This window comes from Sitodiplosis mosellana, unplaced genomic scaffold (genome assembly GCF_009176505.1).
Source record: "Sitodiplosis mosellana isolate CC-2019 unplaced genomic scaffold, AAFC_SMos_1.0 Smas_scaffold_6191, whole genome shotgun sequence".
Classification (NCBI taxonomy): domain Eukaryota; kingdom Metazoa; phylum Arthropoda; class Insecta; order Diptera; family Cecidomyiidae; genus Sitodiplosis; species Sitodiplosis mosellana.
Genome location: NW_022601432.1, coordinates 1,553,231 through 1,576,942, shown reverse-complemented (window position 1 = coordinate 1,576,942; position 23,712 = coordinate 1,553,231). Strand labels below are relative to the sequence as shown.

The following is a 23,712-nucleotide window of genomic DNA, read 5'->3' as shown; positions in this document are numbered from 1 at the left end:
TGGTTCAAAATGAATGAAGATACAGAGCAAAAAGCGACCGGCTCCACTTTCAGTATCACAACCGAGGAGAATTAAACACATTCACTGCTAGAATGACCTATAAACTTTATTGAAACCCATTGAGTCTGAGTGATAATTGTTGTAAACATTGGACTTTTCATTTCGCAAAGACGGGTTAAACTACAAAAGCGATGTGTATTTAGTTTCTGATTCTTGCTGGTCAACAGACACCAAAAAGCAATTTTCCATGCTCAAATTGTGGCTTGATTTTTGGGCACAATGAGCAAATTTACGAAACCAACATTGTCATTGAAACAGGTAATATTGACGAAGAAACGTTGAATGCTTCTCGAATTGTACATTTCTTCCAAGAAAATTGTCTTTTCATCAGTGAAAAATGATACAGAACTTTGTTATTCGAGAAAAATCAGCTAATCTTCTGTCATTTTCAATGTAGTTTATGCTGCGGCAAGAGGTGATAAAGCTCTACAGAGAAATATTCCGTTCAATTAAACTGGTTCCGGAGGTGTCAAGCCGAAATGATCTGAAACAATGGACACGATCTGATTTTCGTGCCAATATGCATCACACGGATGAATTAACGATCAAAATGCTACTGCAACATGGCCAGCGTTCCCTCAAAGAACTCCAAACCAGTTTAGAACTAAGCGGTATTACGCCGGCTTCGGAAGCAACTAGCACCAAAAATACAAAATCCAATGATAAGACGAAATGACAGTAAATTCGAACCAAATACTAGTCAAAACAAAAGGAGAATGTTTTTACAGTTATGATTGTTAGAAAAGAAAATGACAGGTTTTTTTATTTGTTTTAAACTCTACTAGGGATTTTCCTTTTATTTTATTTTTTTCGTTTTGGTATGAATAAATTCATTTATTGTATAAAAGATTTTCTATAATTTACGTTTTCATTTTTTTCTTTGCAATCCAAATGTCTCAAATGATGGCCACGTGCATTGTGTGTAAATAAAGCTTTGAATCATTTGTTTGTCGCATTCTAAATGGCATACTGATTTATCGAATGCCAAACACTTTTCAAAAGCGTGACTAAAAGAATAAGCGTACCGATGGATGTGACCGCAATGGTGATGCATTCACGCCGATTACGTTCGGGTATAAGATGTTGAAATAGATGGTTTATCGTCGCGCTGGTAATATGGTAACCGTCAAAATAGAAGCACGGTATCACATTTAGTGTTGCCAATCCGAGTGAAAAGACCACCAGATACTTGAGAATCAACGAAATGCCATCGGCAACATTGGAATTGAGCAAAAATGTGCGCGGCACATAGACTGATACTTTCATAGTGTATGCCAAATCCGATGGATGGCCAATATACATGACATCACGTTTGTCAATCCGTTTGATTTGCATAAGCGTCGTTGCATTGTTCATCATTGGTTTGATACAGTAGCTATCTTTGCACTTGCCCCGTGTTCGATGGCAATAGCCCGTCGAATGATCGATCGTATTCCGTATGTTTAAGCACATAAATTGTGGTAGTTCAATTAAACTATACGAACCTTCTTCGTTTATATATTCAAAGCAGAGATTTTTCACATTGCTTCGATCACAGCATTCGATGACACCGTAATTTGTGTGCGACACCTGTACCGATTCATCGTGATCAAGCACATACTCTGATGGGATACAGTATGATGGTGGATGTTTAATTGCATTTATTAGGCATCCATACCAGGTTTCTATATTTTTGATCTCACAATCATTTATCGATGTAATGACATCGTTTACGGCAAGCCCCTTTTCACCGGACAACGTTGAATCCTGCTTCATACTGGTCACAATCACCGATTTGTCAATATTGTAAAATGGCGTAAATAGAATTGGCAACAAAGACATAAGCGAAAAACAGAAAGCGGCCAATAAAATATTATGCCAGATTCCGGCACAGAGGATACGAAGGCGACGCCACGTTCGTAAACTGTTCAATTGGTCGGTACTGATTTGTGTATAGGCAACCGGCAGCACAAGAAGCACATTAAATCCAAATCCAGTCAGAGGCACATCTTCCAATACAGCCGCAAATGCATGACCCATTTCATGAACCACACTACAGATTCCCATGCTGGTAGCGATCGACGGCATGAAAATTATACAAACACACCAAATTAGTCAATTCAATGAAAATGAAAAGAAGATCAACAAAAAAAAAATTGATTCCAAGTTAAAACTTGTTCAACGAGTTTTGTGTCTGAAAAATGAGCTTTCAGCATTGTTGACTTACGCAATGACATAGTAACTAATTTCATCAAATGGTAAATTCACACCGGGTAACATGAGTTCAAACTGAACGCCAGTGTTTGCCTTTTCCGTGGACATCGTTTGACCCGGCGCCGATTTAGCACCGTTCAGAAATGCATCCCAGATATACGGTTTCATTTGCCACAGCAGTAACATGGGTAACAGGCAAATGGACGAAAAAACACCGACGTCAAAGGAGTAAGTGAATAGTTTTGGATAAGTGTGCGCCCATTTGATGGTGATTCGATTCAAAGCCGTTGTATACCATTGAATACGGAATGGTTTGATGGTTAAGCCTGTGCCATTCAAAAACGCCTCATATGGATAATGCATACAGCTCTGCAATGCAATAAATTAATTATTTATTGAAAGGAACAGTCAATAAATTCTCTTTTCTTACCTTGAAAAATGAATCGAAAAACCAGAGCACCAAATAAATGGCCAATATGACAATTGCGAATACCATAAAATCCATATTGAAGTGCGTTTCTGTCTGTGTATATTTTAGACGGTTTTTGTTTAGCGAGAATCTATCTTAATTTAAATGAACGTTTTTGCACATATTTCTATTATTTGAAGATGGACTCATCAGCCTCAAAAATCTACACCACTGCTATTGACGCTGAGATTTATTACACAGTTTGATAAGTGTAATCAACCGGCGCACATTTGTGACAACCTTCCAATTAAGCTCAGTGATTTTCCAAAGAAAATTATCGATTTCGTTGTTTCGTTGCAACAATAAACTCTCATGTATATTGCAATTGAAATTAATCTATTTCACCAAACAGCAACAACAAATTGGTTTCATTTTTGGTGGAGATGCACTTAAAATAGATTCACTTTTGCATATTTATTTGCTACATATTTCTCAGAGCGAAAGAGAGATGACGAATGAGGATGGAAAAAAAAAAACAAAACAAAAACCCAAATCGTTTGCTTGAACTGTCACTATTTAATGTGAACCAGTAACGACCTCTAGTCTGACGTCAGTTTGAATCGTAATTATGAAATCTGTGCATGATTTTAAAACCAATTTAATTCTTTCGAAAAAATGAAATTAACAATCAATAAAAAGGTTGGATTTATTTAAAAATAACAATCAACTAAACAAATCTGAATTCTAAATCAACTAAACAAATCTGAACGTCCAAAACGTTATTCATTTCTACATTTCGATTAGTGCGTATTGCATGTATGTGTTTGGCGTTTGGAATGATTCACGTTGGTATGGTGGTGTTTGGTTAAAATTTTGACAATTGTGGTGTCGAGGTGCCGAAAGAAAACATTGCGTGTTATTGTTTAAGTACGAACACGTCGGTTTATTGAGCATTCATGCGTTTTGTTGTTGCCTTTTCAGTTCTGAGTGTGTGCCTGTGCATCGCAGTCAAACGATAAAGGGAATATATATGACGAGAAAAAAAAACAGACAGAGCACAAAAGTGTACGAACACTGAAATACACAGCAGTAAAGATTTTGATGTAATAGACACATAGCAGCAGCAGCAGCAGCAACAAGAAGTTGAGAAATTAAAAGAATAAGTGAAATAACATTTTATTATTGCCGGCATCCAAAGTGAGAGAGACACACCATAGAGAGAAATAGCATCTATGAGAAGAGTGACATTTGTGTCAATTTTCGCGAATTCACACATTTAGCCGAGCAGAATCCAATTGGACCGCAGAAAATCTTCAGCCAACATTTAATCGAAGGTCGCATTCCATAATTCAGCTCGAAAATTCAGATCATTTCGATAAGGGGTGATAAAATTTTAGTGATAGATTTTGGTTTTTTCTTTTCTCTCTGTGTTGTGGTTTTAAATTTTTTTTTATTTGATTGTGAGATGGTGCATACGAAAAGCGTCACTTCAGTGGAAAAAAAATGTTTGAAATGACTATTTAGATTTGATGCGAAAACGAAAACGTGAAACATAAATACGATAGGGTTCGTACAGTTCGTAATTAAATCGAAACGATCAAAGTCGATCATCACATTTGTTTATAAGAATCAACAAAATTAAAACGAAACATGTCAGCATATCGACGAATAAATCGTGGTTCACGGTCACTGGTAAAGATTATTCTTCTAATATTACATACAAACAAAATTCTTGTCATTTTTTGTTTTGTTTTGTTTTTTATTCTCAACTAATTATAATGTTTTTGTTGTTGTGTTTTTTTTTCTGTTCTCGTCTCTCATTACTAGCAACCAACATTTGGTAATTGTAGTACCACAGAGACAACTAGTTCAAATTCAACAGCATCAAATAGTACCTCAAATCCAAATGACAGTTTGAATAATATCAACAAGTCATTGGTACAGTATGACAGCAATAGTAGTACGGATTCGTTGGCCAAATCAGGTCAACAACAGGCTGCTGCTATCAAATATGATGAATTGCAAACGAGTAAATTTGAACATGAACTATCAAATGGCAACGGATTCACCAGTTATCCGATGCAACCGAAACACATACGATTCCCCGACGTGCCGTACAGCTCCGAATTAGTCAATGAATTGATGATCTTTCTTTACACCATGATTGCAACGGCCATGCAATTTTTACATCTCTACCGAACCGTTTGGTGGCTACCCGAATCAAATACCAGTCAAACGATGGTAAGTGGTGTCATTTTCTAATGCGTCAAATGTCAATGTCTTCTGTTCTGTACAAGCAGTATGAAACAAACTAATATTTTGTTTGCAAATGTATTCCACAACAGAATTTCTACCTGATTGATGAACACTTGACAATGTTTATTGTGATATTATTAGGACGACGATTTATGTACTGCTTTTTATTAGGAATTTTGGAAATGATATGTCCGAAGCAAGTGTATCACATTGCACTGAAATTCATACGGTATGTATACAGAGTTAAAGACAAGCTCACATTGAATTTCAAATGTTGTGACGTGGTATTTTTTTTTCTCGGTGTTTTTCATTTGAAATAGGCTCACATTTTTCATTGGAATTTTGTCCGTGCTGGGATATTTGTGTTTTGAAATGTTTCCAAAGCAGCGGTATATCGTAATTTATTTATGCTATCCGATGATTGTCTATGTCATAACATTTGGTATGCAAATCGAACCATTTCTACGGACCATCTTCGAAACGGAATCGTCAACGTACTTCAATGGCATCCCGTCACATTCGTGTTCAACAAATCCAACGGTGATACGCGCAGAAATCGATATACTGCGCACTGACTATAATAATCGTTTCAAACAAGTCGTGTTTACATCGCTATTGAATGCCTACTATGCGGCATTCATTCCGTGCTGTTTTGCTCAAAGTTTTTTATACTACGATCTGTATTGGGCGACACAGCATTTGGGCTTTTTGGTGCTGGGCGGGTTAACAATGTGCGCGATGTGCTGTTTTCCAGCCAATTACTGTGATGTTATGCACATGGCGTCATTGCATCTGGGCAAATGGTCACGAGTTGAATCACGGCCATATTCACCGCCAGCGGTGGCATGGTCGAAACTAGTCGTGTGGCCACCTGGCCAGTATATCAAACATTCAGGGGAACTGTTCAAATCGTACGGTGTCATTACAACTGCAATCCCCGGCAACGGTGTTCATATACGGTTTTATGTAAGTAATTCACGCTCTCTCTCTCTCTCTCTCTCTCTCTCTCTTACCTATTATACCTTCTAGTGTAGAGATACTATTTTGAGCTGAGCCTATACTAGGAGTGAATCTGTCGATACAAAATGTGTCATGCTTAGATGAATTTTTAATAAACATTTTGTTTTCTTTTTTGTGTGTCAATTTCAGATGTTCTTCCAAAATCCGTCTAACATTTATCTCATTTTATCCATAATTCAATCGGTGATCGTAATACTTCAAGTTGTCATATTGTTTATGGTTGTTGAATGGCACAATATCATCTCGTTAAGCTATTTAGTGCTGGCAAATTATCATACGCTATTTAAAATAGTGCGGGATTTCTTTGTGACACATCGCATGTATTCTTCATCAAAAATGCATCGATCCTGAGCCGACGACGACGACTCCATCATTATTATCATCACCAATTGGATGGGGTTTTCTCGCTTTCGTCGTTAATTCAACCGATCGCCTCAAAATCTACATTTTTTTTGATTTCGTTTCGAATACAATAAATTAAACAATAAATGAAGAACTGATCTAGATGTTAAACACATTCAAAACAGCACACAAACACACACACATACACACATCTCACAAAATCACACATGCCAAATGAATCTAAACGTATGCTTGCACATAAAACACATACATCTTACAAATCTGTTGTTTTTTATGTACTCAAATGGATGAAAATCACTTAACCAACAACAAAACAATTTTTTTGTCGCTTATTTTATTAGTTTTATTTAAACTTCTTACTTTCTTCTTCTTCTCTTCGTTTCACTTTCTCTCACTCGGTACTAAGAATTCGTGAATGTTTAAAGAGTTTCTTGTTGGCTATTGGTCAAAACCAAAAATCTTTTATTTAAAATAAAAATTTGCAAATGAAAACAAACAATCTGGTCTTTTTTTCTTTCTCTTCTGGTTTCAGTCGTGTTTTTTTTTTCTTCTGTTTATTATAAATATTTGAATAAGCTACGAAATATACAACGGAAAAAAGTCTAAAATTGAATAAACTAGTTATAGGTTTCACCCTTTCGGCCACGGAATCGCGTTCGCATATCCAACTGTGGAGGTAAATGAGAACAGAAACAAATTGGAAAAGGACTTTATGTGTTATGGTCATTCAAATCACTGATGAAAATTGAAAATAAACAAAAATTTACGTACGATTGATCGCTTGCATTCGAAAAATGTGTATTTCAATGCATGGCACTCTTCCGGCACAGTGCTATCATTTCGTTTCAAGCAATCGCGAGGCAACACCTTTTCCTGCAGACCATTTGAAATGGTTAGTTGCGATTGAAGGTGCTAATCATAAAATAAACATTTGTATTAAAATAATTGAGCATCACCTTTTTACAGCAATCACTTTCCAGTAGGCACATTTTTAGGCTAGCCCGAAGTTCTGCACAAGGTGATTTATCGGCGAGTTGTTCGCCTTCTTCAGTATATGACATCGGCATATTGAAAACGCCCAGTGGAATCCGCTCACAAATCGAAAATTGAATTTGTATCAAACAAAGCCTTGATTATGAAACGAAAATCGGGTCGAAGTTGATGAAATTCGGCATTCAAACAAGGAAAAAGAAAACACTCTATTTTATTCGCTCAATTGTCGGAATGTCAACACTTGTCAAAAACTCGTACACCAACACACATTCGAGATGACTTTGTTTTGCTCTGAATTGCACGTTGAAGGAAGAAAAAGTGACATTTCAGTTGTCAAACCATTTGTGGTGTTGGGCGTGTGTATAAGTGTATGCGTGTGTATGTGTGTTTGTGCGAATGAATGTGTGCACTGTCGACTGTATGAACGATTTCAAATCGCTTTTTTTTTAAAATTTCAACTTCAATTATTTTCCAATTAGACGATTTGCAGTTGTTTCAATTGCGAGCCGCATAATTTAATATTGTTCATGTGCAATTAGGGAAAAAACGGAATCATTAGTGAATCAATAGCAGTGGGAAAAAAAGTCATGTGTAAGTTTTGATTGTGGTCGACATAACGGATACCAAATTCTAGTAGCAGTAGCTGTAGCAGGCAAAGCAGCAACAAATACATGGATTGAACGAAAGACAGTTCGAATGAATGTGGATAATGCAAATGGCGACTTTTTTTTTTATTGTCCCACATAGCAGAAAGAGTAGCAGTAGCAGAACAGCAGTAGCTCGTCGAACTGAGGGAGAAAAACAACACCAGAAATTGTCGCACTTTTCTCATCACTCGCCAAGTGGAATACAAGAAGACACAGCAGAAAGAGAAAAAAAACACAAGGAAAACTATAAACAAAAGGAAATCAGTTCGTTGATTTTCGATACGTGCCGTTTGACTCAGTTCAAGTGATAGAACTATAGCACACACAAAACCGAATAAACAATTAGAAAAAATTGTGACAGCTGCACCAATTACAAACAGAAAGAAAGGAAAAAAATCGCTCCCAAAAAAAGCAACAACGTACAAAAAAAAAGAAGTTTTTTTTCCTCCATCATCATCGTCGTCGTCGTAGTCATTCCTCTGTCTTGGTGTCGATTGTTTGATTTGTTGTTTGAGTTGATTAGCAATAGAGAGAGAATTTATTGTGCTGGAATTTTTTTTTGTCGTATTTGCGAGCAACGCGTTGTTCAACGAGTTTAAACCATTTGAATATTTTCAAGAGTGCTTAATTCGTTCATTGTTGCGACACTTCGTGTAACACAAAATAGTGTGTGTTTTTTTTTTGTTGTTGTTATTTTCGCTCGCTCGCTCGTTATTGTTTTTTTTTCTTTCTTCCTTTTGTTATTCATTTCGATGTTAAGGTTCATCTCAATCAAGCATTGAATTAATCATGCATTACGATAAAATGAAAAAAATCGATGTGCTTTGGACAATTGACTGGTGGAATTGTGTTGCATTTTTGTGAAGAAAAATAAATAAATAAATAACAATAAAAGAGTATCGACAATTTTGCGTAGAAATCAATTTCGTGTGTGAGTGTTTTCATTATTTTTTTTTTTTTCGGTTGTTGGCTGTTTTCAATGTGTGTGACACGAATCGAATGGGCTATAAACGGGATAGCCACATGTGAGAGTGTAATTTGTGTGTTTTTTTTTCTTCTCTAAATTCTCTATTCGAGCGCTCTCTCGGTGAATGCAATTTTTGCAATGAGTGAGCGTGTATTTTATTATCCACGACGATCATAAAGTGCATTGAAGAAAGAAAAAAAACAGAAGAAAGACAAACAAATAAAAGAACTACAACAACCGCACTCCGAGAGCAAGTGAGAGTGAGTGAGAGAGAAGCGTAGCTTAAATGAACAAATGAATTAAAATTGCCAATTGCGAATGTAAATGACACCAAAGTGATTGTGATTCAGGCAAACAATCACTCATAGTGAGACACATTTTTGAACAAAAACAGTGGAAAACAACACGAGACACACACCGAAGTCATATTTGTACAACAGCAACAACAACAACAGTGTTGTGTGCGCCTATTTGTTGTTTTTTTTTCTTTCGTTTTCCGTGTGTTCGTTCATTTTGAGAGCCTCAAATCGAAATGTGAATCACCGCGTTCACCATCAGTTCGTGTGCGTGCATATTTATACATTTTCTAAAAAGCGACGAAATTTCAACCCATAAAAAGAAGATAAATTTTTTTCAAAGGTTGTTTGAAAAAGAAATGAATTTCTCGACGAGAAGATGACGAAGAGAAAATGCTATTTTGGCTGTTAAATAATCACTGAATTGAAACATCTAGTGCTAGATACGGTTTTGAACGAGAAAGAGATAGAGAGAGAGAGAGAGAGAGAGAGAAAGAGGGAATAAAATGCTATGCAAACGGCGAATAGAATCATCGGTTTGATCGAATTTAAAAACGCACACGAGCAACAACATTTCTTTGAATGGATATATCATGCATTTGTTCCTGTTGTTTGTGTGACACAACTGGGCCATAGAACGATACAAAAACAACAACAACAAAACCACCACCACCGGAGATCTATTGAATTCTGTGTGTGTTGTTAATTCTCTTCGTCATTTTGTTCTTTTTTTTCTGCTAGTTTTTATCAGTGGCATATTAATTTCATCGTAAATTGGTACAATTTACAGCAGCATCCATACATATTCACGCTATTTTCACACTCCAAATGATTGAGGATTAGCCAATAAATTTGCTTTTTGCTCGTTTCCAACTTCGATTCGGTTGTTACGTCAATTATTTATTACCAGAAACAAGAGAGAAATTCATTTGCCAGCAATTTTAATTAGGCTACACAAAATTGTACTACACGAAAATAAAGCAGCAGCAGCAAATAAACACGGCACCGGGGCCGCACAGTCAAAGCAAATAAGAAAAGAAAAAAAAACAGAGAACAAGACGAAATAAAGTGAGAGAATACACGAGAGCTTGTGCGATAGAGAGAGACAGAGAGGAAGGTGTAGAAATCAAATATTCAAAGTCGAGACGCATCGAACATTTTGAATATAGAAAAGGAACGTGCTGTGAAGCATAAATCAATTATCGATATAGTGGATATATATCGAAACGAAGGATTATTTCTTTTCAACAACAACAAAATCATGGCTCATAGCTCAACCTCAATGGCGAATGCAAGCAATTTGCTCAGCTCGGATATATCACGACGGAATCCACAAGATGAATATGAACTGATTCAAAAGATTGGCTCGGGCACTTATGGCGACGTCTATAAGGTAAGTGCTGATTTTTCTCTCGCCTTGTTCATTCCTCTTAGTTTTCATTTTTGTATGTGTGTGTGTGTTAAATGCTGACTCCTTTCATTGTTTAGCGATGTGATGGTTGCAATTTATGGGATATGTATGTCGATGAGCGCTGATCGAGCTGTTTTCATTTATTTTCTCTCTAATTCATGTTATGGGTGGATGTGTGTGTGTTTGGTTTTCTGTGCGCGGATACAGGTGCACCCGTACACTTGAACACGTAACTCGAGCCAAGGCAATAAAACAAAAGCGTTGAAGAGAAAAAAAAATATCTACGAACTATCACTAGCTAAAGCAATTAAATGTATTAGAATTACGTTGTAATATGCATCTTTCGGTTGATGTTGTTTGCGCGTGGATAGAGACAAAGAAGCCCTTGTACAGATCGAGATACCAACGCATATCAATGGAGAGAGAGAGAGAGAGAGAGAACGGGCATTTTTGCATGCATTACATCAGTGGAGAAAGTGAATTAAAAAGCAATTACTTATTGCTTTTTTTCATCATCATCGTCGTTAGTCATCGTTGTCGGTGTGACAATATGATGTTGTTGTGCAGTGGCGTGGCCGTTGCTGTGTGAGTGCGTTTTCTCGCTAGCAACTGCCTTGCCATATGAAAATCTGACACTTTTATGAAACGTTATGCCAAAATTGCTGTGCTACTCAGCACACAGTCTCCGTGGCAATAGAACGTCTCCGTCCATCGTCGTCGTCATCGTGGTCGTTGTTGTTGTCGTCGAACATGAGTTTGGGTTAGCAGAGCGAAAGAATTTGATTATGTGCAAAATGTGTATATGTTTCGCATAAATCTTGTATTTACATCGAGCGCCCTAAGCATTTGAACCAACGTTCAGTTTTTGTTGGTGCCGTTGTTTTTCTTCTCTCGTCTTATTCAATTGCAAGAGCTCATGCAACGTGCTTTATCGATGCTCTCTTACACTTTTTTTTTATTTTCACTGTGTACTTCTATGTGTTATGGGCAATGCCAGCACGCACATGTGTACAACGGTTCAAACCTTATGTATATATATATATATATATTTGCACACGCAGACACACTCACATTACTTCACCAGGCATTAAAATGTGGATTATTTGGTTTACATCCAATTTTTCTGGGTCATTTGAGCGCGCTTTGAGCAAATCGGTCTCTTTTTGCCTGCATAAACTTACACATGCTTTACAGCATGGATTAAAATATGTATTAAGTATTTTGCATGTTTGATTGCTTGGGTCGCGTTTTCTTTTCCCATTTGTTTATATACATATACGTATATGCAACATTTCAAGCATTCACGCCCGTTTCGGCTCTTTCTCTTGCTCTCTATAACACTTTGTGTGCACATGCCGCTCTCGCGCGCAACTCTACTTCAGTTGGCATGTTTGTCAGCAATTTTCATTACTCGTTATGTCAGCGTTGTGGTGGTGGTCGTCGTCGTCGTCTTTGTTGTCGGTGGCGGTGGCGGTGGCGGTGGCGGTGGCGGTGGCGGTGGCGGTGGCGGCATCGTCGTTGAGAGTCTTCATCTTCTCGGCATATTTTTGCTCATGTCATCGTCAATTCTCAGCAAACGACACTTAATGTATGTAGAATTCTACGATAATATTTGATTATGCACATACATGACATCTCTAGACGCAATTTCGGCTGGTAGTTTGATCCATATGATTTATGCGTCGATAAAATAGTGTAGTAAACATGCCAAAGATTATGTATATACATAACTCGCAACACACACACGAAATGTAAATATTATAAAAGAATTTAAGCTGAGCCGACCCAACCGACCGACCAAACGACTGCCATCGATATATAAAAATCAAAAGCACAACATCAACTAAATGCCAAACAAATTTTGGCTCTCTCTTTCTTGTCGTCTTCGTCGTCATCGCCACTGGTTTACGAGTCTGGAGTGCAAATAAAAACACACGTCGGAGACGAAAAAAAATCAACATTTTTTTGCTCTAGCTCGTTTTTGTCCCATTTGCTGTGTATTGACAAGAAATGTTACATATTTTCTTTGCGACTGAGCAGTTTTCACACCCGAAAATCAAAAAAAGCAGTATCAAATTGAATTCAAGGTTATTAAGTTGTGAATAAATGACAGCAAAAAAAAAGACACGAAGCAACAAACCGAAAACATTCAAACAGGTGTGTGTCATTTACGTAATCGCAAATGTGGAATTTTATCTGCTAATAATGTTTTTATGACGAATGGCGATGTTCATCAATGTCGTTGTCCATCGAATTGCAATTTGCATGTAATGTTCGGAAAATGCAATGTGGAATTACCGTCCAATGAAATTGGATTTTCCTTTGCCTTCGCTCGTCCGCACCAAATATTTGCTCACAGTGTTCAAATGGTGAATTCCGATTTTGCGACATATTATCTATCTATCTCCCCACTGTGTGTGTTGTTTGTATGTGAGTGCATGAAATAATGAACTAGTTTTGTTGCGATATTTCAAGCCATTTAATTTTTTTGTTCGTTCGTTCGTTCGTTCGTTCATCCATTCACACATGTTCTCTATGTTCTGTAGGCAAAACGTATCCAAAGCAATGAGCTAGCTGCAATAAAAGTAATTAAAATCGAGCCGGGCGATGATATTCAAGTGATACAACAGGAAATAATAATGATGCGAGATTGTCGACATCCGAATATTATTGCGTATTTTGGTTCGTATCTGCGACGTGGTAAACTGTGGATATGCATGGAATATTGTGGCGGTGGCAGTTTACAAGATATTTATCAAGTGACCGGGCCATTGAATGAACAACAAATTGCCTACATGTGTAAAGAAACATTGAAAGGGTTGGAGTATTTGCATTCGAAGAATAAAATGCATCGCGATATCAAGGGTGCCAATATATTGCTCACGGAGAATGGTGATGTGAAATTAGCCGATTTCGGTGTATCAGCACAAATAACCGCCACAATAAATAAGCGGCGAAGCTTCATTGGAACGCCGTATTGGATGGTAAGTGTGGAATCGAAACGATCAATTATGCTGTTCTCTCTCTCTCTCTCCCTCTATGTTTCGCTTGAGAATTTAATGGCCAAATTGTTGGGTTAAATTTTTTGTTGTTCTATTTTGCAGGCGCCTGAAGTAGCGGCCGTCGAACGAAAGGGTGGCTACAATCAATTATGTGATATTTGGGCGACTGGCATAACGGCCATTGAGTTGGCCGAACTACAGCCGCCCATGTTTGATTTACATCCGATGCGTGCATTGTTTTTAATGTCAAAAAGTAGCTTTAAACCGCCCACGTTGAAGGAAAAAGAGAAATGGTCGCCAACGTTTCACTCATTTATCAAGACAGCGCTAACGAAAAACCCGAAAAAGCGACCAACCGCCGAAAAGCTGCTATCACATCCATTTGTTATGAGCGACATGTCTGTGCGCATTGTCAAGGATTTGCTACAAAAGTATTTAAGCCCAAATCAATTTGACTTTTATTCGGACGGTGATGATGACCTATCGGGCATTCCAAATAACGTACCGCAACGGATTGCGAGCCGTGCAACATCCAGCCGCAGCAATGGTTTGGCGAAAAATCAACAAAATCACACCATAAAAAATGGTATATAATACACTAATAAATACATAGACATACATAAGGCGTGCAAGAGTCTTTAAGTGGAAATTGAATATTCGCCACACTTAGACAAGCGCCATTCATTGATTTATATGCTCTAATTTTATTGCTTTTTTCTCTTTTCGCGCTCAATGGTCTCGTTCGATTAGCCCCATCTTCGTCACATTGGAGTAACGGCCGTTCGTCTAGCCCCGAAACATTACCAAGTGATATGTAAGTGGAGAGAAATGCAATTCGACTTTATTTAATCCATTTAAAAATCCCCTTTTATTTATCTCACGCGCCAAAAAGAAAACAAATCGTATCTCGTAATCTTAAGCACACCCAATCGAATTTCAACATTTAACTGTCTCGCTCTGTCTCTCTTGAATTCGAATCCAAACCGACCGAGAAAAATTGATAAGGCAATAAATTGAAAAAGGCATTCGGAATTTTATTTAACTCAAAAAAAATCTCTTCTTTTCGTCTTTTTTCCTCTTCAAATTTTCGTTGTCGTGGCTAACACACGGTTCTAATCAAATTCTAACAAGAGAAACAACAAAATTGAGAAAATAAGTTTTAAATTAAATGTTATTTTATTTTGTGTTAATTTTTTTCATATTCTTCTACATTCGTCTGTGTTTTTCTTTCTTTTATAATTATTCGAAATCATCGATTTTACACCGGATGTACAGAAAATTGAAAAATTCTACGTGTCGTCGTAGTAGTCGTCATCGTCGACATTCCAAAGCAACCGGCACTATGTTGTTTCGAATGACGCTGAGGTTGGCGCAAATGTTTCCTTGAATTCTCTTCATCGTGTGTGTTTTTATTTTTCACTGAACTGAAACATTTTTTTTCTCGCTATTTTGTTCTGTGTTCTTTTTGTTGTTGTGTTTTTTTTTCGCTCTCGATTACTTGTTTTCACTTCTTAGGATGATTTGCATTTGTTTTTCTCAAAATAGCCATGCGTTGCGGCAAATGGAATGTGGCTGAAAACAAATGCTGATTTTTGTTAATGTATTCAAGGCTTTTCTAATATAATTTTCGAACGCTTTTTTTTCTGTCGAAAATAAGCGATTTTACATGGTCTCTCTCTCTCTCTAATGATCTGAAACTTTTTGTGGCCGGACATCGAAACGGAGAGGTTCTATTGCGCTTTGATAATCAATAACGCGTTGCAATTAGGTGTTCCTTGTTGTTTTAATTCAACAAGAGAGAAGCGATGTTCAACTCACCATTTTTTTTAGTTTATTGCTTTATTAATTTTTCTTTTTCATCTGACAAATATCAACAGAAAAATACTAACCCTTTGACACTTTTCTTTCGTTCGATTCATGGAAAGCAAAACTAATCAATTACATTTTAGCAAATAATTTTTACATAAACGACTCATTTTCTAAGGCAACACACTCTTTAAATACAGCAACTTCATTCACTAATTTATAGTTTGAGCTTGAGTTTGCTCTCGATTTCAATCAAAGTTTACAACAAATTCAAGTCAAATTCCAAATAGAATGACTCGATTATTCAAAGGTCTCTCAACGTTTTTTTTTTCCTAGTTGTATGTGTGCGTGAGTGTATGGAGCGAGAATATTTTAATTCAAGATTTTCTACAATGAACCCTTAAAAGCCAATTTTGAATAGACTAAGTTTTGATCTCTCATACTCACTATTCTTTTTTTGGTTTAGAAATTCTTGTTTTTCGTATGATTTTCTTTAATTTCATGCACATTTTGTGTGTTATTTGTATTTAGCTGCATTTTTCGCAAATTATTTTCTTTATATGCCAACTGTTGACAAATCCAACAAAATTCGAACGTGTTTCAAACGAAAAATAATTTCGCTGAACAAAATTGAAAAATTTCTTTTTTTTCTCTTTGAAAATTCTTCTTCTTCTTCTGTAAAAAAAATCTTTTCTCTAGAAAAATTCTATTCTTTTATTCAGACACTCTGAAAAATCATTTAATTCTCGAAAATGCAACAAATTTTGGCAAAATATTTCGTTTGAACTAAAATAAATTATTACATATGAATTTATACATAACTTTGGTAAATTTACCAAAAAGAAAAGAAAAAAACGATTAGGAATTTCGTGTGCATTTGATGCATCAAAGATGCGAGTTTGTTTGAAACGATTTAAAATAATTTTGCGTGTTATATTATTTTGATTTGTTTGGTATGAAATGTTTTTTTGTTGTTGTTGTTGTTTGGGTTTGACACGAATTTACAACTGATTTTTGAATTGTAGGAGTCTCTTGCAATATATCGATGAGGAGCTTAAATTAAGGTAATTTAAAGTTTCTGTTCGTAAACATTTGACTTTTGAAATACCGTAAAATTCTGTTGTAAAATACCCTATTCTTTCATATTTAGATTGCTTTTGGATTTTAATCAGCTTTTAGTTGTATTCATTCAAATTTATTTTAGTGCCCAAGCATGTAAAAAAAGAAATTTTATGCAATTTTCCACATGATATTAACTGCTAAACTGCTTTTTCTTTGCTCTTTCGTTTCGTGCGCATGAATATCATTTCTTTTTCTGTTTCTCTCTCTCCCTCTCTCTCTCTTTCTTTCACATACAAAGTCCCTCAAATTTTTGTATTTTGAATAATTCATAAAGATTTTTGTTTGTTTACATTTTGTGACCCTCGATTCACCAAACGAAAAAGTCGTTCATCGTGCATACATGTAACATTCATTGAAAGACCATTTCATTTCTGTTCTTAAAAAAATATATCATTGAAATCATCTTGTTTATTGAAGTCATACAAATTGCCTAAGCCTATTCTGTCGTTACATCTGTTTATATCTGTTTTAAGACAACTAAAGCGAATCACATTTGATTTCTTCAATTGATTTACTTTTTGTTCTTTTGTTGTAATTTTTTTTCTCTCTCACATATGTGTCTCCTGCGTGCCTTCACACACTGAATATAAAACAAAAACCGATAAACATATGTACGAAAAAAAACGAAATACGAAATCCACAGAGCGACACTACCCTTAACAACTGACACCAAAGAATTATCCGATTGTATGTGTCCACATTTGTCGAATTTGAATCACAACAATGGCAGTGATATGAATGCACCGAATGTTGTAACTGATCTGAGTAACATTTCCCATCAAGGCTTCGAATCGGACCAATTACGCTTCGATATGTCACCAATCACGGAAATCATCACCAGCAATAATTCACATAGCAATAGCAATCGAAATGGAGATGTTATTAGTTTAACGACATCCGTTGCACCAACGGTAATGATGACGACGACGATGACGACCACATCAACAACGACCACGGCAACGGGCACATCACCGACAGACGATTCACGGTTACGTCACAGTTCAATGGATCGTTTGATGAGCCTGCTTAATGACCTAGGTAGTTCAACGCGAACGCGAAGCCTGAGCGATGGTGGCCAAGAAGAAGGTAAATCTGTCGCTGAATTGAGTGAAATGAATTTTCAAAATTATTAACAAATTGCCTTTGCTTCTTGTTTTATTCAATTTTTCAGAAGTGGAAAAAGAGATTCAGCCAGATATTTTGAATAATACACCACCTGTGCCTCCGAAGCGAATGCATCGACGAAGGCAAACACCACCACGCCCCGTTTCGAATGGTTTGCCGCCAACGCCAAAAGTCCACATGGGCGCTTGCTTCTCGAAAATCTTCAACGGTTGCCCGCTCACCATTCACTGTACCGCATCATGGATTCACCCGGAAACAAAAGACCAACATCTGCTCATCGGAGCCGAAGAGGGTATTTTCAATTTAAATATGAACGAACTACATGATGCAGCCATCGATCAGCTATTCCCACGTCGAACCACCTGGTTGTATGTCATCAAAGATGTGCTAATGAGTTTATCCGGCAAAAGTTCACAATTATATCGACATGATTTGCTTGCACTGCACTCCAAAGATGCCAATCGATTTTCGGTGCACATGAATCGAATTCCAGAGCGTTTGGTGCCGAAAAAATTCGCACTCACCACAAAAGTGCCAGACACAAAGGGCTGTACACAATGCTGTGTGATTCGAAATCCATACAATGGATATAAATACCTGTGTGGCGCGTTAACGTCGGGCATTTTCCTTATGCAATGGTACGATCCGCTGAACAAATTCATGCTGCTGAAACATTGCGAATGGCCATCGTTAGCGGTTAATATTAGCGGTGTTAATCCAGCAATCAATGGTGGAATAACCAATGTTTTCGAAATGATCATTACACCCGAATTAGAGTATCCCATTGTTTGTACCGGCGTGAAAAAGGGCATCGGAGACTCGGTTAAGCTTGACCTCATCAATATGAACAGTGGTTGTTTTTCACATTTTTTTCTCCATTTAATTGCCATGCATAAGATCAAAGATTCTAACATCGATTGTTTTTTTAATGTGTTTTTCAGGTGCCAGTTGGTTCCATTCCGATGAATTGGAGATCGATCGAACCGCAACAATGGTACCCAGACGAGAACCCATCAAAGTAACAAAAGTATTTCAGGTAAGGAATTGTTCGACTGGAAACAGAAATCCACATCCATTTGCTTACTTCCATCTGTCATTGACTTTATTGTCATTTCTCCGTTGACATTCATTGAATTCCATTCCGAATTGATTTAAATTTTACACAAAAAACACTCACTTTTCATGTTGATCTCTGTATCTGCTGCAGGTCGATAAGGATGCAATACTGATCTGCTATGGTAAAACTGCGAAAATCGTTACCATGGAAGGAAATCCTCGACAAAGTAGAAAATTAGTTTCACATTTAGACTTTGACTTTACCATTGAAAGTATTGGTAAGTATTTCGTTCTAATTTTGTTGTGTTTTTATGCTTTCCAACCAGTGTCAATTACAGCTGTCACTTTATTAACATATTAATAATTTATTAATTTTTTAATAAAATGAATTTTTTATAAACGTTAATAAAATATAGTGCATTTTATTAACATATTAATATTATTAGTATGGTAAATTTTCGGTTATTAATATGGTGTACATTTTATTAGAATTTTAATAAAATCGACAATTTTTTTATTAAAATGTTAATAAAATGTGGTTATTAATATGGTGCCGATTTTATAAGAATTCTAATAAATTCGACAACATATTAGATTTCAACCGATTTTATCAACGGACGACATCATGTTCACATCAAAGTCTATTCAACACAGCGTTTAGATTAAGACAATCATTTATCACGACAAAATCTCGATGAAAAATGAGTCTGGAAATATTTGACATGTTTTTTGTATGAAACTTTTCTTCGCAATTGTTTTTGAACAATTTAGTTTTACAAAAAACATGTCGAATATTTCCAGACTCGTTTTTTTTTAAGGTTTTGCCGTGATAAATGATTGTCTTAATCTAAACGCTGTGTTGAATAGACTTTGATGTGAACATGATGTCGTCCGTTGATGAAATCGGATAAAATCCAATATGTTGTCGATTTTATTAGAATTCTAATAAAATCGGCACCATATTAATAACCGAAAATTCACCATACTAATAATTATTAATATGTTAATAAAATGCACTATATTTATTAACGTTAATAAATATGGTGTTTCAAAATTTTTATTAATTATTAAAATATGTTGTTTATTAACATATTAATGAAATACCGATTTTTGACAGCTGTAGTGTCAATCGAGTGAAATAATCTGATTTGTCTTTTATTTTTCCAGTATGTTTACCGGATAGCATTTTAGCATTCCATAAAAATGGTATGCAAGGTAGATCGCTGAAAAATGGCGAGATCACCCAAGAGATTTCCGATCTGAGTCGCACATATCGACTCTTGGGAAGTGATAAGTATGTTTATCGTTGTCGCATTTTTTTTTTACTTTGTTCATGGCACGAAATTCCAAGATGTTCGATTGCAACCAAACACGATCCTTCCCGAGATCATTCGAAAATCTTGTGTTCAATGTCTATAGTATTTTTTTTTTAAATGTTATGCACAAATTGCAATCTTGCGTCTCGGAAATGTTTGCCATAAACGGATTTTGTCCTTCTGTGAGCCCATTTTGATGATTATTTGTTGTTCGTCAACTGTTATTTCTACAGGGTTGTGGCATTAGAGAGTCATGTGGTACGAGCTGGATCCCTGACACAGGATGAGGGTCACGATCTTCATATTCTGGCCGGCCACGAGGCTAGCTACTAAACTAAAAGCAGTATTCAATAGTTTCCTGTTCGTAAACATTTCACAAAGAAAACGAAGAAGAAAAAGAAGAAAAAATAAACACCGTAGATGATGGAATAAAATTTCATGCGTTAAGCGCCCAATCAGTGATGGTTTTTTTTCAAATGCAGCTCCTCCAAGGATTGTGTTTACAAACGATGTGTATAATTAGAAAGAAGAAGAAATTAAATAGTGGCATAAATCAATTCGGTTCGATATAATTTGATTCATTCGGTAGTTTGTTGTGCGCACCATTTGCGCTTGGATGAATAGTATTTAGTAGCGTTTAGTTAACGAATTTCAATAATAGCGACACACAAGAAAGAACATAGACAAGCGAAAACAAAAAAAAATTATGATGAAAAAAAAATTAATCCTTTTTGTTGCACTGAGCGAAAAGAAACAAAAATTCAATTCTTGTTTTGTATTATTTTTTTTTTAAAGAATTACGATCGAATTTTTATTTATTTTACATGATTCAATCAAAATTGATTGTAGATTTTCTTTGGGTTTTTTTTTAATTTGGCCACACAGTAGCTTGGTTCAGTATGAAGTCGAAACGATTATCGTGTAAATCTATGTAAATATCGAATACGTGCGAGAGTCATTGTCCCATTTTGTGTTTTTTTCTTCTGTATTTATATTTTTCTCTTGAATTTCACTTGGAAATGGAACGGGTCACTTTATTTCCAATGTGAAATGTTGTGTTTTCGCTACGCACAATCAAATAGAAACAACCGTTTATCTTAACTTTCCCTAATAGTGGAAATGAACTACGCTATTTTATCGATAACAAAAACCTATTGAAAAATGGCATAAAACAGAAATTAGTTCCAGAATAATTGTCATTTCAGTCAACAGCAACACAAAATGTGTAAAGTATTTTTTAAACATAGCCACCCCAGTACATTCCAATTCCGTGACAACAGAAGCGCAGCAAAGCAATTCCTTCGGATTCATAAATATATGCATTTTCTATGCAATCAGTTTCAGTCCAAATAGCAATAAAACCGACAACGAACATATTTCCATACCGCAGCACAATTTAAGACAAAAACCCTTCGAAAAAAACAGAAACTACACTGAAATGTGTTTTTTAAATTCGAATTTTGTGTTTTTCATTCGATTTTTGATTGATATAGCACTGATATATGTGAACGATTTAGCTTTCGATTTCTTGTAAGAAACTGAAAAATATAGAAAAACAATGTACCTATTTTAGTAGGTTTAATAAATTAAACAAATGATATCACTTAAGCCCAAGGCAAAAGAATTAATACTGGCAACTTATTTTTAAAGCATAGAAAAAGAGAGACAGAGAAATGCAAACGAAACATTATATTTCATGCACATACTCTCACTCTCTCTCTCTCTCACACACACACACATTTACCTGAACATATTGATCCAACGTGAATACATTTAAAATGCAGATAAATTCAATAAACATGAAAAAATTTTAATAATTAATACACAGCAGCTAAATATACCATATTTAAAGACAAAATGAACACATCTAGTAATTAAATTTTGAACGGAACAGACATTCAAACTGTAAAGAGTAACAAATGAATATTACCTACAGATAAAAGCACAAGTTATTTTTATACCTAGTCAACTTAAAATGTGGTCGATAAGCATTATTGAAACACACAAATCTGGACATAATTCGTCGACAATTGTTTGGTCAATTTATGGCACAATCGCCGAATCACTTGGTTGACCACCATCCTTCCCCTCGATATTTTAACTTACCTCCATCAAATGTTTCCACGTGGAATTTCACGTAATTCACCTAACGCTAACCAATCCCCAAATAATTTTTTTTTTAACGATTCGGTTTTTTTTCACTTCAATTTGAATCGGAAAAAGACGAAAAATTAAATACAAAAAAACCTCGTGATCATACACATACACCCACACCCACACGCCCGAAAATTTGTAGATCTCTAAGATGTAACCAATATTCCTGAAACCATCCATTATTTTTAGCAATATCCAACACGCCAATGCAAAAACCGTATGATCAATGTATCAACCATAAAAGTCGAGAACACCTTAAAAATTTTGAAACAAATGCTTGCTTATACTGCGTTTTTTTTTTAAATAACCACAAACCAAAATACTTTATCAAAATTTAACACATATATTTTATATTTAATTTATTAAATCCTTTGTTTATAAAATCAAAAATAAAAAGAAAATAATTGGAAAAATGAAATGAAAAAATTGGTGTAAAATATTATAATTATTTTTATTTTCCATCAAAAAAATATACTTGAACAGTTCCTCGGATTTTTTTTTTGTTTAAATAAAGAAAAATCGCATTTTGTTTTCCTTCTTAAAATCGAATGTTTTATATCAAAATTTTATAAGCAAAAGAAAACAATTTGTTGAAACAAAAAATGTATATAAATTGAATAATTCCCGATGAAAAAAGGAAAAACAAAGAAATTCATCAAGTATATATCGTAATATTCGCCATCCATGCAACAATCCTAAAAATTCAATTGAATCTACTTTAACGAATTAACAAACAAAAATTATCTCTATGGAATGAATATGTATTGAATAATTATGAAAATTAATGAGGGCAAATGGCGAAGAAGAAAAGTGTTCGCACAATTTGAATCGATATTTTTTTTCGTTGCATAATCAGCTAACAGTTTTCATAAATTTTAGATGGTCTAAAGGTTTGAGTAAAAAAAAAAATTGCTGCCAAAAAGCGAATATTCCCCAATCCTCCCTCGCTCAAACACATACTGACGAAAGAGAGAAAAAAAATCCCGCATACAAATTACCCATTTTTTTATGTCATAATAAAAAAACAAAACTCAGTCAGTTGTATAGAAAGAGAGAAAGAGATTGAAATGGACTGGAAACGAATGAAGAGAAATTGTGAACAATTTATTCAAGAAAAAAAAAACTGATTATTATTAATGATGAAGATGAATAATAAATTTAAAGCAAAAAAAAAAATTCTATATTGTGTTATAAACTATTGCATAGAAATATCGCAGACATCAAACTATTTATTGCGTTGGACGAAGAAAATGAAAAGCGAGAGAAGAGATAGAAGAAAAAAAAATGAAGAACAAGAAAAGAGAAAGAGAGAGAGGGAGAAAAATCCACAAATAAAAAGTTTAGAAATGGTTATTCATGGTTAAATCAACTATTGTATTGTATTCGATTTGTTTTAAACAAAAAAAAAATTGAATTAAAAAAAAAAACAGAAAATTTAGCAACAACAAAAAAATCGAATAAAAACTGAAATAAAACAACATTTGGTGTTTATATTTTGTGTGCGTTCTTTGTATTT

At 35.3% G+C, this 23,712-nt stretch overlaps 5 protein-coding genes across 10 annotated transcripts in view; 3 read left to right on the top strand and 2 right to left on the bottom strand.

The window, feature by feature from the left end:
• LOC129576687 (cytochrome c oxidase assembly factor 5) overlaps positions 1–7,563 on the bottom strand; it is a 152,660-nt gene extending 145,097 nt beyond the window's left edge. Inside the window, exons 1-3 of one of the 2 annotated variants that reach the window (XR_008688916.1) lie at positions 7,258–7,563; positions 7,073–7,174; positions 6,844–6,969 (exon numbers count right to left, since the gene is read on the bottom strand). Coding sequence is in view for 1 of the 2 variants with exons in the window: in XM_055462112.1 (XP_055318087.1) it covers positions 6,919–6,969; positions 7,073–7,174; positions 7,258–7,368 (264 nt within the window). In the remaining variant the exon portion in view is untranslated. Of the gene's footprint in view, positions 1–6,802; positions 6,970–7,072; positions 7,175–7,257 lie in introns of those variants that run through there. The other variant, XM_055462112.1, reaches the window with a different exon arrangement.
• LOC129576685 (LYR motif-containing protein 2) lies at positions 124–909 on the top strand. The gene is made up of 2 exons (XM_055462110.1): positions 124–318; positions 458–909. The coding sequence occupies exons 1-2, from the start codon at positions 280–282 to the stop codon at positions 734–736; spliced, it is 318 nt and encodes a 105-aa protein (XP_055318085.1). The 5' UTR covers positions 124–279; the 3' UTR covers positions 737–909.
• On the bottom strand, positions 815–3,510 carry LOC129576681 (membrane-bound transcription factor site-2 protease). Its single transcript, XM_055462102.1, has 3 exons — positions 2,684–3,510; positions 2,267–2,622; positions 815–2,107 (listed from the first exon to the last, which is right to left on the bottom strand). Exons 1-3 carry the CDS (start codon positions 2,756–2,758, stop codon positions 1,018–1,020), a joined length of 1,521 nt encoding a protein of 506 aa, XP_055318077.1. The 5' UTR covers positions 2,759–3,510; the 3' UTR covers positions 815–1,017.
• Positions 3,241–6,797, top strand: LOC129576682 (transmembrane protein 39A). Of its 2 annotated transcripts, none has more exons than XM_055462103.1 (6): positions 3,241–3,361; positions 3,644–4,354; positions 4,490–4,903; positions 5,008–5,147; positions 5,239–5,884; positions 6,068–6,797. In XM_055462103.1, the coding sequence occupies exons 2-6, from the start codon at positions 4,313–4,315 to the stop codon at positions 6,287–6,289; spliced, it is 1,464 nt and encodes a 487-aa protein (XP_055318078.1). In that variant the 5' UTR covers positions 3,241–3,361; positions 3,644–4,312; the 3' UTR covers positions 6,290–6,797. The 2 variants fall into 2 exon arrangements, with proteins under 2 accessions (XP_055318078.1, XP_055318079.1); XM_055462104.1 differs by having other exon boundaries at positions 3,254–3,511.
• Positions 7,564–7,673: 110 nt separating the features above from the next.
• On the top strand, positions 7,674–21,663 carry LOC129576676 (mitogen-activated protein kinase kinase kinase kinase 5). Of its 4 annotated transcripts, none has more exons than XM_055462093.1 (11): positions 7,674–10,597; positions 13,162–13,599; positions 13,720–14,203; positions 14,368–14,431; positions 16,449–16,487; positions 17,189–17,631; positions 17,717–18,520; positions 18,612–18,706; positions 18,878–19,004; positions 19,894–20,020; positions 20,276–21,663. In XM_055462093.1, the coding sequence occupies exons 1-11, from the start codon at positions 10,466–10,468 to the stop codon at positions 20,373–20,375; spliced, it is 2,853 nt and encodes a 950-aa protein (XP_055318068.1). In that variant the 5' UTR covers positions 7,674–10,465; the 3' UTR covers positions 20,376–21,663. The 4 variants fall into 4 exon arrangements, with proteins under 4 accessions (XP_055318068.1, XP_055318067.1, XP_055318070.1 ...); XM_055462092.1 differs by having other exon boundaries at positions 17,717–18,523; XM_055462095.1 differs by lacking the exon at positions 16,449–16,487.
• Positions 21,664–23,712: the final 2,049 nt, after the last annotated feature.